At 35.5% G+C, this 13074-nt stretch overlaps 1 protein-coding gene across 3 annotated transcripts in view; it reads left to right on the forward strand.

Annotated features, from left to right (window-relative positions):
- Nucleotides 1-13074, forward strand: part of LOC145664038 (uncharacterized) — a 203811-nt gene that overhangs the window by 103263 nt on the left and 87474 nt on the right. The window contains exon 1 of one of the 3 annotated variants that reach the window (XM_081730361.1): nucleotides 3202-4231. The exons of the other annotated variants lie outside the window; for them this stretch is intronic. Within the exon in view, the coding sequence (XP_081586487.1) occupies nucleotides 4159-4231 (73 nt within the window). The 5' untranslated portion in view covers nucleotides 3202-4158. Of the gene's footprint in view, nucleotides 1-3201; nucleotides 4232-13074 lie in introns of those variants that run through there. 3 annotated transcript variants of the gene reach the window in all.

Genomic DNA, 13074 nt, shown 5'->3' on the forward strand with positions numbered 1-13074 from the left:
TAGTTTTTTCTCAAATATTATGCATGAGGATTTTCTCACCCACATAATTTTATTCCGTTTAAGGATGGTTTAAAGGGACAAGCTTTGCCGATAGATGTCACTACAGTCTTCGTATCTCGTATTTTTTACCTTTCAAGAAAATTCACGATTTCTCTTACAGATTCCAACCTAGAGACGCCAAATTTTTAGAGAAGGAACTTCATAACTTATCGAAGGCAACAATCCGTGCCGATTTTTTATTTAGAATTTTCTTCATTCTTGAAACAGTTATATTGTTAAAGGTTCGGATATCCATTTCAACAATGAAGAAAATTCTAAATAACAAAAAATCGGCACGGATTCTTGCCTTCGATATGTTATGAAGTTCCTTCTCTAAAAATCTGAAGTTTCTAGGTTGAAATTTGTAAGAGAAATCGTGAATTTTCGTGAAAGGTAAAATATACATGAGAGAGATACGAAGACTGTAGTGACATCTATCGGCAAAATATGTCCCTTTACACCAGCGTTTCCCAATCTTTTTCAACTTGCGGCACACTACGGGTGTAACTTGAATTCTCGCGGCACACACTCATAAATATTATTATTATTATTATTATTATTATTATTATTATTATTATTATTATTATTATTATTATTATTTGCAAATATAAAATACCATGGTAATTTTTTTTTCTGTGGTTACTGATCTTCTCACAGAGATGAAAGCTCGATCAATGGTTTCCCCTATGGTAATTCATTATGTTTATTTTTTATTCTAATTTTAAAATAGAAAACAATTGCAATGAAATATAGGACTCAGATTTTTAAAAATACGCTTTATTTTTCGAAAACTTTGTCCAACCTTTCACTAAGAACGAAGATTACTAAATAACGAACGAAGAAACGAATGTCTTGTACTTTTAACTTTGATGTTTTAACCAAAACTGGTGCATATTATTGCAATCACACAGCTTGCGATGCGTCGAAGTCAAGCACAGCTGTTGAACAAAGTGTTGTTCTGTCATTCAAGTGCGAATAAGTGTTGTACGAACGTTCACTTGACGGGTACCGTACAAGTGCTTCCATTTCTCGCTGTTAGTATGACTCTCAATTGAAGCGTAACATAGCAGCTAACCATGGAAATGTGTACAAGCCGAAATATTGTCTGCTACACAGTAATAGATGTAGAATAATATATTACAATTACATTAATTTTTTCCATGGTAGAAATTCAAAGTAATGTGAAATACAAAAATATACAGTTTTTCCAATGTCTTGCATTTTGGTTGCTATAGAATTAATAATTTTGTTTCGATTTCCTCGCGGCACACCGGTTGGGAAACGCTGCTTTACACCAACCTTAATGAGATCTATAAGTGGGGGACTGGGATGGCTTAATGGTAGATTGTTCACCTGTGATGCTTAAGGTCCCTGGTTCGATTCTAGTTCTCGCCAAGTGAACCTTGTAGTAGACAAAAACTGGGGGGGGGGGGCTCTCGGGATTATCCCGCTTCCCTAATTCCACTATTATCATTCATCTCATTGCCACCGTTCTCTTAGTCTCAATGTATAAACGTGGGACGTTAAACTAAAGAGAAAAAGGAAAGTATACATTTATATTGTTTATTTATTTGTGTGTTTCTCAGATTAAAAATATTGCAACTTAAATTTCATTCACTCACATACCAATTAGAGCTCTGAAATTTTGTCACACATGTAAACCTGATAACAATATATTCAGATAATTTTCGCTGTAGGTTGTTGTTTTACTGTAGTAAGATCAATTGCATTATTGTTCTTTACTAACTATATGGGGGCACGGTGACTCAGTGGCAGATCGCTTATGTCTGGTCCTTGTGGACTCTGGTTCGATTCCCGGTAAAGCAAGTTTGAGGTAGACAAAATCGTGTCCATGGGTTTTCTCGGTGCACTCCCGTTTCCTCTTATATTCTCATTCCACCAATTCTTCTGTCATCATTCACTTGTCTTAATTATCTGTCTTCCTTAGCCTAACAGGCATAATCATGGAACGTTGAACTGAAAGATTTCATCTCTACTAACTATATATCCTATTCTATTATGCAACCAAAAATGCTTTGGAGTTGTCATGTACAGTATAGCATTTAGGTGATCATGAAATACCTTTCAGATTGTGAAACTATGAGAGATTTGAACTGATTGAATGTGAAAACACTATATATAAGTTTCGGAAATAAATATATAGATAAATAAATGTTCAGAAAGTAACTATGCAGTTCATAACTTGCCGTATTTTATTTTCCATAAACCAGTTTAAACAACTGAAATTAACTCGCTGAACTTTAATACCTGGTCAAATAGGATTTAAATATGTTAAACAATGGAAAATGTAGTATTACTAATTGACAATCAGATCAGTCATCACTTAGCACAGCACTGCATAGTTACTTTCTGAACACCCGGTATATATTTCCGAAACTTTCTGCCGTCATGTTTCCTTCTGAGGCTTAAAAGAAAGCAGAGTTTTGCAAAACGAACAGTTTAAGTCGAATTTCTGAAGGTTGAAGGAAAAGGATGCACCAAGTACATAATATTCCTTATTCACGCCACACATGCCTAAAGGCATTTAAAATACTGTATAGAAATATAATTCAAATGTAGTGGAAGACATTAATTCATCCCCCTTCAGAAGATCCTGGATCCGAGCCTCTCTCTCTCTCTCTCTCTCTCTCTCTCTATATATATATATATATATATATATATATATATATATATATATATATATATATATATAATAACTGTTAAAGACATGAAAGACTTTTTAAAAATAAAATTCACAATAATTATTTTGATGGAAAAATGAAGAGACTATAAAAGCATTGGGCGCGATTGATTATAATGGATTGTAGCGAACTAATTTTATATAGGCTCAGGTAGGCATGTCATGTAGCCAGAATGGAAGAAAGTAGGAAAGCTTTCAAAACTTTAACCGAAAATCCAATCGGAAAATGACCATTAGGAAGATCTAGTCGCTGTTGGGAGGACAATATTAAGATGGATCTCGCAGAAATAGGAATACAAAGTAGAAACTGTGGATCCAATTGGATAAGGACCGAAGTCATTGAAGAGTTTCTATGAACATCGGATTGAATCTCCAGGCTCCATAGGCCATAGTTAGCAAATATTGCATATATTTTGATTCACTTCGTTTTCACATAACTCACTAGTCAGAGGCACACCCAGTTTACGCTTTTGTACTTTCATTCATAAGATGGGACTGTTACTATTGTTGTTATGATCATACCAGCATCCTTACATCAACCACTTTCACCTTATTTTCCTACAAAACAGTTTTTTTCTTCTTTCTTTCCTGATGATTTCCTGTCGGTTTTGCCTGAGGCAAGCCGTGTCTGCCTACCTACCTACCTTCATTACAACTACCTTCTCCCAACCTTCGCTTTCTCGATCTCTTTTCAAGTGGGTCAGAAAAAAGAGCGTGTACAACTACAAGCGACTGACTTTTAACATTCTCCTCTCCCCTCCAATTTTCTTCATGGAGACCGCTAAGAACTTGAATAGTTTAGTTCTCAACTCGCAGATGCAAGTGCGAGCAACAAACGCGCGCGCGGATGAAAAACACCTGCTGTTTTGACCCGCGAGCATCTTTCAAAAACGAAAGTGAAATAATTTGTTTTCCCCCTTTTTATTAATCACAAATCCATCCGGGTTGGTTTCGGAGGTTTTTTAAAAATTTAAAGGGATAATTAATATTAATAGCAATTATAATTATAAAACCGGAAATAACGCGAGTGATCAATTTGAATCATAAAATATAGGAAATAAATTATGCATTAATCCAAACAAATTCTTCATTAGAAATTTGTAACAAATAGTAATTAAAGCACTGCATTCATGTTTTATCCACACTTTCATCGTGATGCAACATTGATGCGACTGATTTGTTGACAGTTTGTTTAAAGGAAGCGGGGGGAAAATTATGAGCCTGGTTTTAGTACATTTTCGAAGTGAATAATCTGTTCTTTTCGTGTGTGTGTATATATGTTCCGGTACGTGTGTGGATGTGAATTATATTAAAGCTAATAATATAATAGTGAAGAAATCTGTGTATGTATGTGAATTTATGACGTGAAGTGTTGAAAATAAAAATTAAAAAGTGTCCAAGAAAAAAACAAATTAAGAATGGCATCGACAGTAATGGAGAAGAGGACTATAGAGAAAGATTATGATGAGAAGTTTCCGAAACCATCCCAAGGTAAGTTCCTTCAAACAACTGAACGTTTTAGGTCATGTCAACACATGTAGAGTGAAAGCTCTTGCTTATGTGTACTCACATACTGACTAGCCCTTCCCTTATTGACATTTACTTTATTTTTGTGTACTTGAAAGAAATATTGAAAGAAAAGTATTCTGTGTTTCTAGGACAAACTATGAAAGAGGGGAACTGGAGAAACCCTATTAAATTTAGTTCAGTAAAAGTTAATTTAGATATTGTTACGTAATTGAGGTATTCTAGAGCAGTGACATGAGATTTTTGAAAACACAGTACCTTCAAGGCATGACTGAAGTTTCATTTCTTATTGTTCCAAATTGTGCCAAACGCGAGATCCAATGTAAATCAGTTTACTAGTTAATCTGAATTACGATTGGTCACTGGTTCGTTCCTGCTCTTCGTAAAAGAAAGAAAAAAGACACTATATCAACGAGTAATCGTTATAATGAGATAATTGTCTCGCAGTTAGCTTAACTTCTTACTAAAAGTAGGATTTGAGATATACCTTCCTGTTGAGCAGTAGATCAGATAATAACTTACAAGGGTGCATCTACAGGTCGAATTTTCAGACTGGCACCCTCCAAAAAATAAACTTCATGCTCTTGTAATCATGTTTACAAACTAGAAGACATGGTGGCTCAGTAGTAGAGTGTTAATATCTAGTGCGAAGGATCGCTGGTTCGATTCAAGACCATATGAGTTTGGACAACATCGCGACGGCAGGTTTGTTCGGAATTCTCCCACTCTCTCATTCCACCAGTTGATTGAAAATAATTTATTTTCATTAATAATCTGTTTCTTTTAGCCTACAGGGCATAATTGTGGGACGTAAAACTGAAGAAAAAAGTATTTTCATGTATACAATTTAAGCTCTTATTAGATTACTAACCAGATATAGCTAATAATAGTTGGAATAATTGGCTACATTCTAGCAGCAATTCAGCTTCAGTTATGGTGAGGTCAGTATTAGAAACTTCATTATTCCTAATTTGACAAGCTAAAACTGTCCCAATGTCTAACTGGTTTGAGAGTTTTCACAGTAGAAAATTGAAAATAATACTTTCTACATGGTTCAAACACACGGTTCAAATATTCAGACACAAGAGGAACGGGAATGGGGAATGGCTGAAACTTCATAACGAGGAACTACATAATTTACAACATTTACCAAACATTGCTAGGGCTATCAAATCTAGGAGGCTCAGGTGGGCAGGTCATGTAGCCAGAATGGAAGAAAGTGGGGACGCTTTTAAAGTTTTAACTGGAAAACGACCATTAGGAAGACCTAGGCGCAGATGAAAGGACAATATTAAGATGAATCTCGCAGAAATAGGAATACAAAATAGAAACTATATCCAGTTGGCTACGGACAGAAGTCAATGGATAACTTTTGTGAACGCAGCATTGAACCTCCGAGTTTCATACGCCATAGTTATATATATAGTATAGAATTTAATATAGAACACCATTCTCCTCTAACGAAATACTGTGCTGCTCTAATGAATAATTTGTACTATATACGCCTGAAGATTATTTAAGAGCCTACATTACACTGAGAATTGCATTTTAAATTATCAATTTGCGTAAGTATGGGGAGTCTCATGGAAAGAATACGTCCATCCGTTAGAGAAGGGACAGATATTTTTAAACATATTTACTTCACGTCTCAAGAATAGATTCCATCTCCATTTATAAAAGTACTCTATTCAAAGCAGAAGTGGTACAAATCTGATACCACTTCCGGTTTTAATATTGATACTCATAAACTAAGAGAAAGGCGGGTTTTGACATTAGATCCAGCGTCCCTTGCACTAAAACCGGAAGTGATAAATCTACCTCTTCCAGTGCTTCAATAATTGAATTCCCCGTAGCTCGGAAATCTACTGTAAAACGAATCTTATTTTTGTCAACAACTTAATAACAAGGAACGATATCACAACTTTCGAAAATGGGCTTTATAATGATTACACAGTCTTCTTTTTATTTTCAAGCGTAGAAATTTCAGTCTTTGATAACTATGATGTCGTAAATTGCTTCTTTCTCCTCCTCCCTGTGGATTTCTGGCTTATATGTATTCTGCCATTATTGGCAAGTCACTTGCTGTATCAGAGAAGCTTCAATGCTCCCGGTCTTCCGCAAACCTCTTCTTCTTCACGTACGATTTTCTGTTTTGTTATCGTCCATTATAATTGTCGTCTCCTTTCGCCCCCTCCCTCTCTTTTCTGCCATCAAATACTCTCTAGCACGTTCCGCATGATACAGTTCCTTCTTATCCAATGTCCCAACCAGTTTCTCTTTTAAAATTGTTCTTTTTCTTTTTCTTTTCTTTTTTTTTACCTTACCATTTCTAAGATCCTCTCATTTGTTTCCCGCTCGACTCAGCTAATTCTTTCCATTCTCCTCCACACCCACATTTAGAAAGCTTCCAGTCGTTTATCATCATTTTTGCGTAATGTCTATCTTTCTGATCCATACAGCACAATATTCCACAGGAAGCATTTTATCCCTCTATTTCTCAATTCTCTATTCAAGGTCCCACAAAATAGACTTTTTCTTCCTCCTAAATTCTTTTTCCACCATTCCTATCCTTCTTTTCTTCGAATTTGCACTTCATATCATCACTAATAATATTACCCAGGTATCGAAAACTAGTCGCTTGTTCTATTTTCTCCCCTTCTGCTTCTATATTTAACACCGACTGCTTCGTTCCAATCACCATGACTTTTGTCTTTGTAACATTTATTTTCATCCTACATTCTTCACAGCCATTCCTAAAGTTTTCTAACAGCTTATGATTTTCTCTTCAGATTCTGCAACAATCGTTATATCAGTTGCAAACCGTACACAGTTAAGCATTCTGCTTCCTACTTAAATGTTGTTTTCATTTCGTAGGCCCTTTTTCACTACATGCTCTTGATAGATATTAAATACTGTTGGTGAGTGACAGTATCACTGTCGAACTTCCCTTCCAATCGCACTCTCCTCTGTCATTCCTTACCCCATTCTAATGTTTGTTGGTTCAAATATAAGTTTCTAATGAGTCTTCGGTCTTTCCATTCCAATCAAAGCTTCTTTAGAACTTCCAACAATATATATAAGTGTTTAGAAGCATCGTGGGCAGCTTGATGAGATTCTCTAGCTTAAAAACCGAGACACGTGTTATACAGAGTGGTCCAAAAGTAGGCATACAGTCCTGTATGTGTTATATATGTCTGTATACTTAATTTTGGGCCACTCTGTATGTGTGGTCAAATTTCAATTTCAACGAGTTATTTGTTACATCATAGCTGTAGTAATAGTTACACTCATATGTTAGAAAATAGGCTATGTAAAATATAACATGTAGGAATATAAGAATTTAATTAGTGCAACATCTAAATGAATTAAAATACATAATTTGATACTACCTTCATTTCCTATTTAATGCAATATAAATGACGAATGAAACTTATTTAATTTACCTTACGATTTACGCGTATTTCTCGGAAGAATGAATTTCTGTAAGAACTGCTTATTTTGCATGAGGTAATCATAAAATTCTGAGTAGGGCCGATGAAGCTGTGTTTAAGGCGTTTTTTTTTTCTTTCTTCAGCCCAACACACATTCATTAGACAAGATGCGCTTATATAAGCAATTGCTCCGGGAACACATAAAACAAACTTTACGATCATTTTGCAGACCATTTCAAGAATAATAAATATATCCTAGTACTGAAATCTTTCGACAAATTAAACATTTTTAAAACCAGAGCATTTAGATATCCCGAAAAATATTCTCGAGGTACCGGGACAGCCAGCAGAAAACCGAGATATCCCGAAAAATCCGTAATTCCTGGATGGTTCATGAAACCGTTAACTCCTTAATGCCGTAGTAAATTTGCAAACATTTATTAATTATGAGAAGCATTTAAAAAAAGATACAAACACTAGAAAAATCTTAGTTGTAGTCTCTTACAACGATAGAAGTAATTTTAATATTTGGTTGGTGAAAGAAGAAATACTTTTGGATTTATTCCACTTGCACCTAACCAGGGATTAAATTCTAACATGTCATCTGGCAGAAGATCCTCGACCAAATATTATCTTAACGGAGAGAAGTAACTTAAATCACGTAGTCGTATCTTAGTGTTGGAGAGAAGTGTAAGACTTACGATTTCTATTAACATAATTCATGACTTTCAAAAAAATGAAATGAAAAGAAATATTTCAGTTTAAGTCCGACGAATATGCCCTTTAGGCTAAGGGAGACAATGATTAAGACAAGTGAATGATGATGGAAAAATTGGTGGAATGAGAAAGTGGGAGGAAACTGGAGTACCCTGAAAAAACTCACGGACATGATGTTGTCCACCACAATTTTGCTTGATCGTGGATTGAACCAGGGACCCCCAGAGGTGAGCGCTCTACCACCAAGTTATTGTTGTACCCCCTCATGACTTTCAAATTTCTTATAGATAGTGATACGAATAAAGAAATGATCAAACAAATATTCTTACTTGAAATCTGTAACATGATCACGTTTCGCCTCTTTTGATCTGTCCATGTTGATAACTCATGATGTAACGAATAAAAAGGCAGAGAATCAGTGACGACGCCAGCTTTAAGTTCTTAGGGGGCAAAGGAGGGGCAGATACATTTTCGGGGGGGCGGCTATTTGCCATACTAAAAATGACATTTATTACGTTTGACTTATTTTACATTACATTGTGTATTTCGTTGTTGTTTTCATATTAGACCTAATATGATTATTAATTAAACTTATTCCAAGTAAAATTTGTAACTAACAAATAAGTAACGTCTGCACATGAAATATTTTTCAATGAAACTTTTGCAGCGTAAACATAAATTGAATTACTTTCGCGTATGCTACAAGTAACACATTCGTCTGGTACTATATGCTATGTATCTCTCTCTCTCTCTGTATATATATATATATATATATATATATATATATATATATATATATATATATATATATATATATATATATATATATATAGAGAGAGAGAGAGAGAGAGAGAGAGAGAGAGAGAGAGGGACAGAATTTACTAGGAACTGCTGAAAATGTCGTAGTCCGCTTCAGAAGAGGTGTAGGTACTAGGTAGAAAAATGAAACCGTAGTTTAGAAAAAAAAAAAAAAACATATCTCTCTATGTACAAATACAAATTTTCATATTAATAATGGAATTCTTATTGTTTCTCAGGCCTCTGAAGTGATTATGTATGCCTAAACGGATAATTTCACGAACATCCAGATTCTAAAATAATTTTATAATATTTTTGTTCCACCAAGGAAAGTCTCCGAAGTAAATTAATTAGGAAATCAGTGAATCACCACGGGACTCTCCTCCGTTATATACAGTGGTGAATAAGTAAGTGATTTAGCATAAACGTGGCGATTTCTCAACAAATTATGCTTTACATTCAGGATGATTAAGAGCAATGACTCTTCCCGAAATCATGGATGCAATTTGTGACATTATTCTTGAAAATTGCAGCATTTCAGCCAGTGGTGGATATAGCCCGGGGCCGGAGGGCCTAGGACACCCCAGTTTTTAAGTGACAAAAATTATTTAAGCTATTATTTATATAGTTTTTAAAATGTATAGTAAACTCACTATATATTTATTATAGTCTAAGGTCTGGCTGCACCCCGCTTTCTCAGTTTTTACCTTCTCAGCAAACCTTGTGTCAGAGATTCTTAGCATTTCTTTGGTACTCGTCGGTAGCATAATTCAGAATAGTTTCTGTATGCGCAAGTTCTCGGCATAATGGGTTTCCAAAAAATCTGTCAGGAGAATAAAAGAGTGACGGCACTAAGAGAAGTCTTCTTCCAATTTGACCATAATGCTGATCAATTTCGCTCACGAATAGTAACCATGGACGAAATATGGTTGTGTCATATGATCCTGAAACGAAACAACAGTTAATGGAATAGTAGCACTCATTTCTCCCTCGTCCCAAGAAGTTCAAGACACAGAAGTAGGTTGAGAAACTGTTTGTAATATTCTTCTGGGATAAGTATGGAGTCGTACTCATAGACTACCTCCGCAACGGTCAGATATTTAATCCAGAATCTCTACATTAGTTACAAACCTGAAAGAAAAATTCAAATTCAACGCCGCGGAAAATGAAAAGAAAGGAATTCTGTTCCTTCAGGAGAATACAACAGTCCATCAAGCCCCTGCGAACACAACTGACATTGCATAATCTAGGATTTCAATGTCTAGATCATTCTTATTCCGCAGATTTAGCTCCGTCTAACTATTACGTGTACTTATTTCCCAAACTTAAATAACACTTGAAAGGACGCCATTTTAGATCTAATAGGGATAGTGCTACGAACAGTGGTGCGAGGAAATCTTCAGAATTTTAAACTTTTCTGCAAAAACTGGAGCACTGTACGAGGTAGTATATTGACTCTTGGGGGAAATATAGAAGAAGTAAAACTTCACCATTCCACGTGCACCCCTTCTGGGTTGGGCTACGAATTTTTCAGCAGTTCCTAGTCAATATGGTAGACGTCACGTCAGTACTTTGAAACAAAATAAGTAAGGGAGCACTAGTATATACCAATTGCTAACGAAAGATGAGCAGTCTGACAATACGTTTTATTGGGAATCAATTTAATTCCATAAATTTATTATCATTTGCAGGAAGGGAAAAGACAACTCTTTTTATCCCCTTCAAAAAATTAAGCCCTGGTAGTTGCAAACTAAGCTGTTATAAGCACATCCTCTGAATATTAAAAGCCGAGAATAATGTTTCAGAAAAAAACAAATATAGAACCTTTAAATAAACAAAATAGGAAACCGAAAACTTCAAACCTGGATAAATACAAACAAGTTACGTAACTGGTTTTACCTCTTTTTTGTTTCCAATTGAAGTTGATCCAATGAGAAGAAAACAAGTCGACCAAATCTACTATTGTTCGCTAGGCACAATATTAAAAATCATAAGAAAGAAGTATAACTAAAATTAACCTCAAAAGGCGCTAAATTAGGAAACAGAAATATGTGTGCATACCCATACGCTCAAAGAAGAAAGCTTGAGGACTAATCTGGCACATAATAAATGAATGGAAAGTAGACTGCAATTTGACAATTAGATTGGTTATGATACTGATATAAACTGCTACATGTAGAATGTTTAAAGATTGTAGGAGTCTGGGGGGGGGCAGTCTAGGTGGCAGTAAGGGGGGCAGAAGAAGCTACTAGGGGGCGCTCGCCCCCCTTGCCCCCCTCTGGCGTCGTCACTGCAGAGAATACAAGTATAATATCGAGTAGAAGTGCTGATAACATCAGAAATGCTTTATCCTGCGACAATATCTTTACAAATGAGGATTGAAAATACTTGAGTTATAAGTGAACTTTCGGGCAAAGTGGAAACCCGAAGCTATTGGAATCATGGGCGCCCGCATTGGGGCCAAGAGGAGGAATTGGTCCCCTTAATTTTTGAAAGTGGTTCGATTCTTTGAAATACAGTCAAAACATTAGATTTGCGTACTCACACGCTGTAATTGCAGCGTAAATAATTGTTGCTTTGCATGAAATATGAAGTATGCATGAAGTGTGTTTGCAATCGCGACTTCGTTTATGTGTCGGCCTTTTTCCTCCTTACTTCTTAAAAAAAAAAAAAAAAAAAAAAAAAAAAGTCCTTCGAGCGCTTCTGGTTGGAGCATACCAAGCAAAAAGCGTACAAAGTGCGGCAATCCTGAAACGAGATTAATTTTTACTTATTTATTTTGCTGTCAAATTAGTTTCGGCAACTAAGTTTTTCATAGTAATGAATCTTTTTGCATGTGACCTTGAGGTCACGTGTAGAAATTTACAAGACACGGCTAAGTATAAACTGGTGTTGTGATACCTTGTCACCATTTCAGTAATAATACAAATAATGTATACCAAGTTGTATGTACGCTTAGGAAAAACTCCAATCAAAACATTTAGGATGTTCAAAAAGGTTTATGGGGACAATTGTCTTTCTCATTCCAGTGTTGAATGACATAAGAGGTGGAGCAATGGAGTAAGTTTGTGAAAGATAATGAACGCTCATGTCCAAGCGGGTTTGTCAGAACAGCCGAAATGACGGAACCAAGTTGAGGATATCATTTTTGAAAAATGGTGGAAATGAAAGGCTCAGGGTAACACTGTATCAGACGTCACGGGAGTGAGTACGGAGGCTGTTTCCCAAATATTAACAGAGAATTTAAAGAAGCAGGGAGTGCATGCATGTTTCGTGCCCCATTCCTTACTGGAGAAGCAGCGACTGACTGAAAAAGTAACTCGGAAAGTGGAGTTTTTGGCTCAAGAAGGATTTGAAGTACCATCCCAGATACTCGCCAGGTTGTCCTGTGATTACTTTCTTTTGCCCAAATTAAAAGCACCACTGAAGGATTACTTTCTTGTTGTTTCCATCATCCTGAAAGCAGTAACAAGGACCTAAAACATAATTATAATTCAGGATTTCCAGATGTCGTTCCGTGACTTAATTGATCGTGCAAAGCCTTGTGTGAACAAAGGAGATTCCTACTTTGAATAATTTTTTTATTCATCTGTTTTTAGATCCAGTCTCGTTTCTGATTGTTGCACTCTGTATTGACTGATGAAGATTTTATGCAACAAATTGCTTTACTTACTTTCTTAGGATATTTTGAGTTTTACACAGTTTAATGTTTAAATAAAATTACAAATACTCTGTGTTATTTATAACCAACCTTGTTATTATTCATATTTAGTGTGGCCTTGGGAACGTAATACAACCTTCTATGAAAAATAATGTCATAACAATATGTATAGTACATGAAAACATATTTTTCTTTCTTTC

This window comes from Thermobia domestica, chromosome 11, assembly GCF_964235325.1.
Source record: "Thermobia domestica chromosome 11, izTheDome1.hap1.1, whole genome shotgun sequence".
Lineage (NCBI taxonomy): Eukaryota > Metazoa > Arthropoda > Insecta > Zygentoma > Lepismatidae > Thermobia > Thermobia domestica.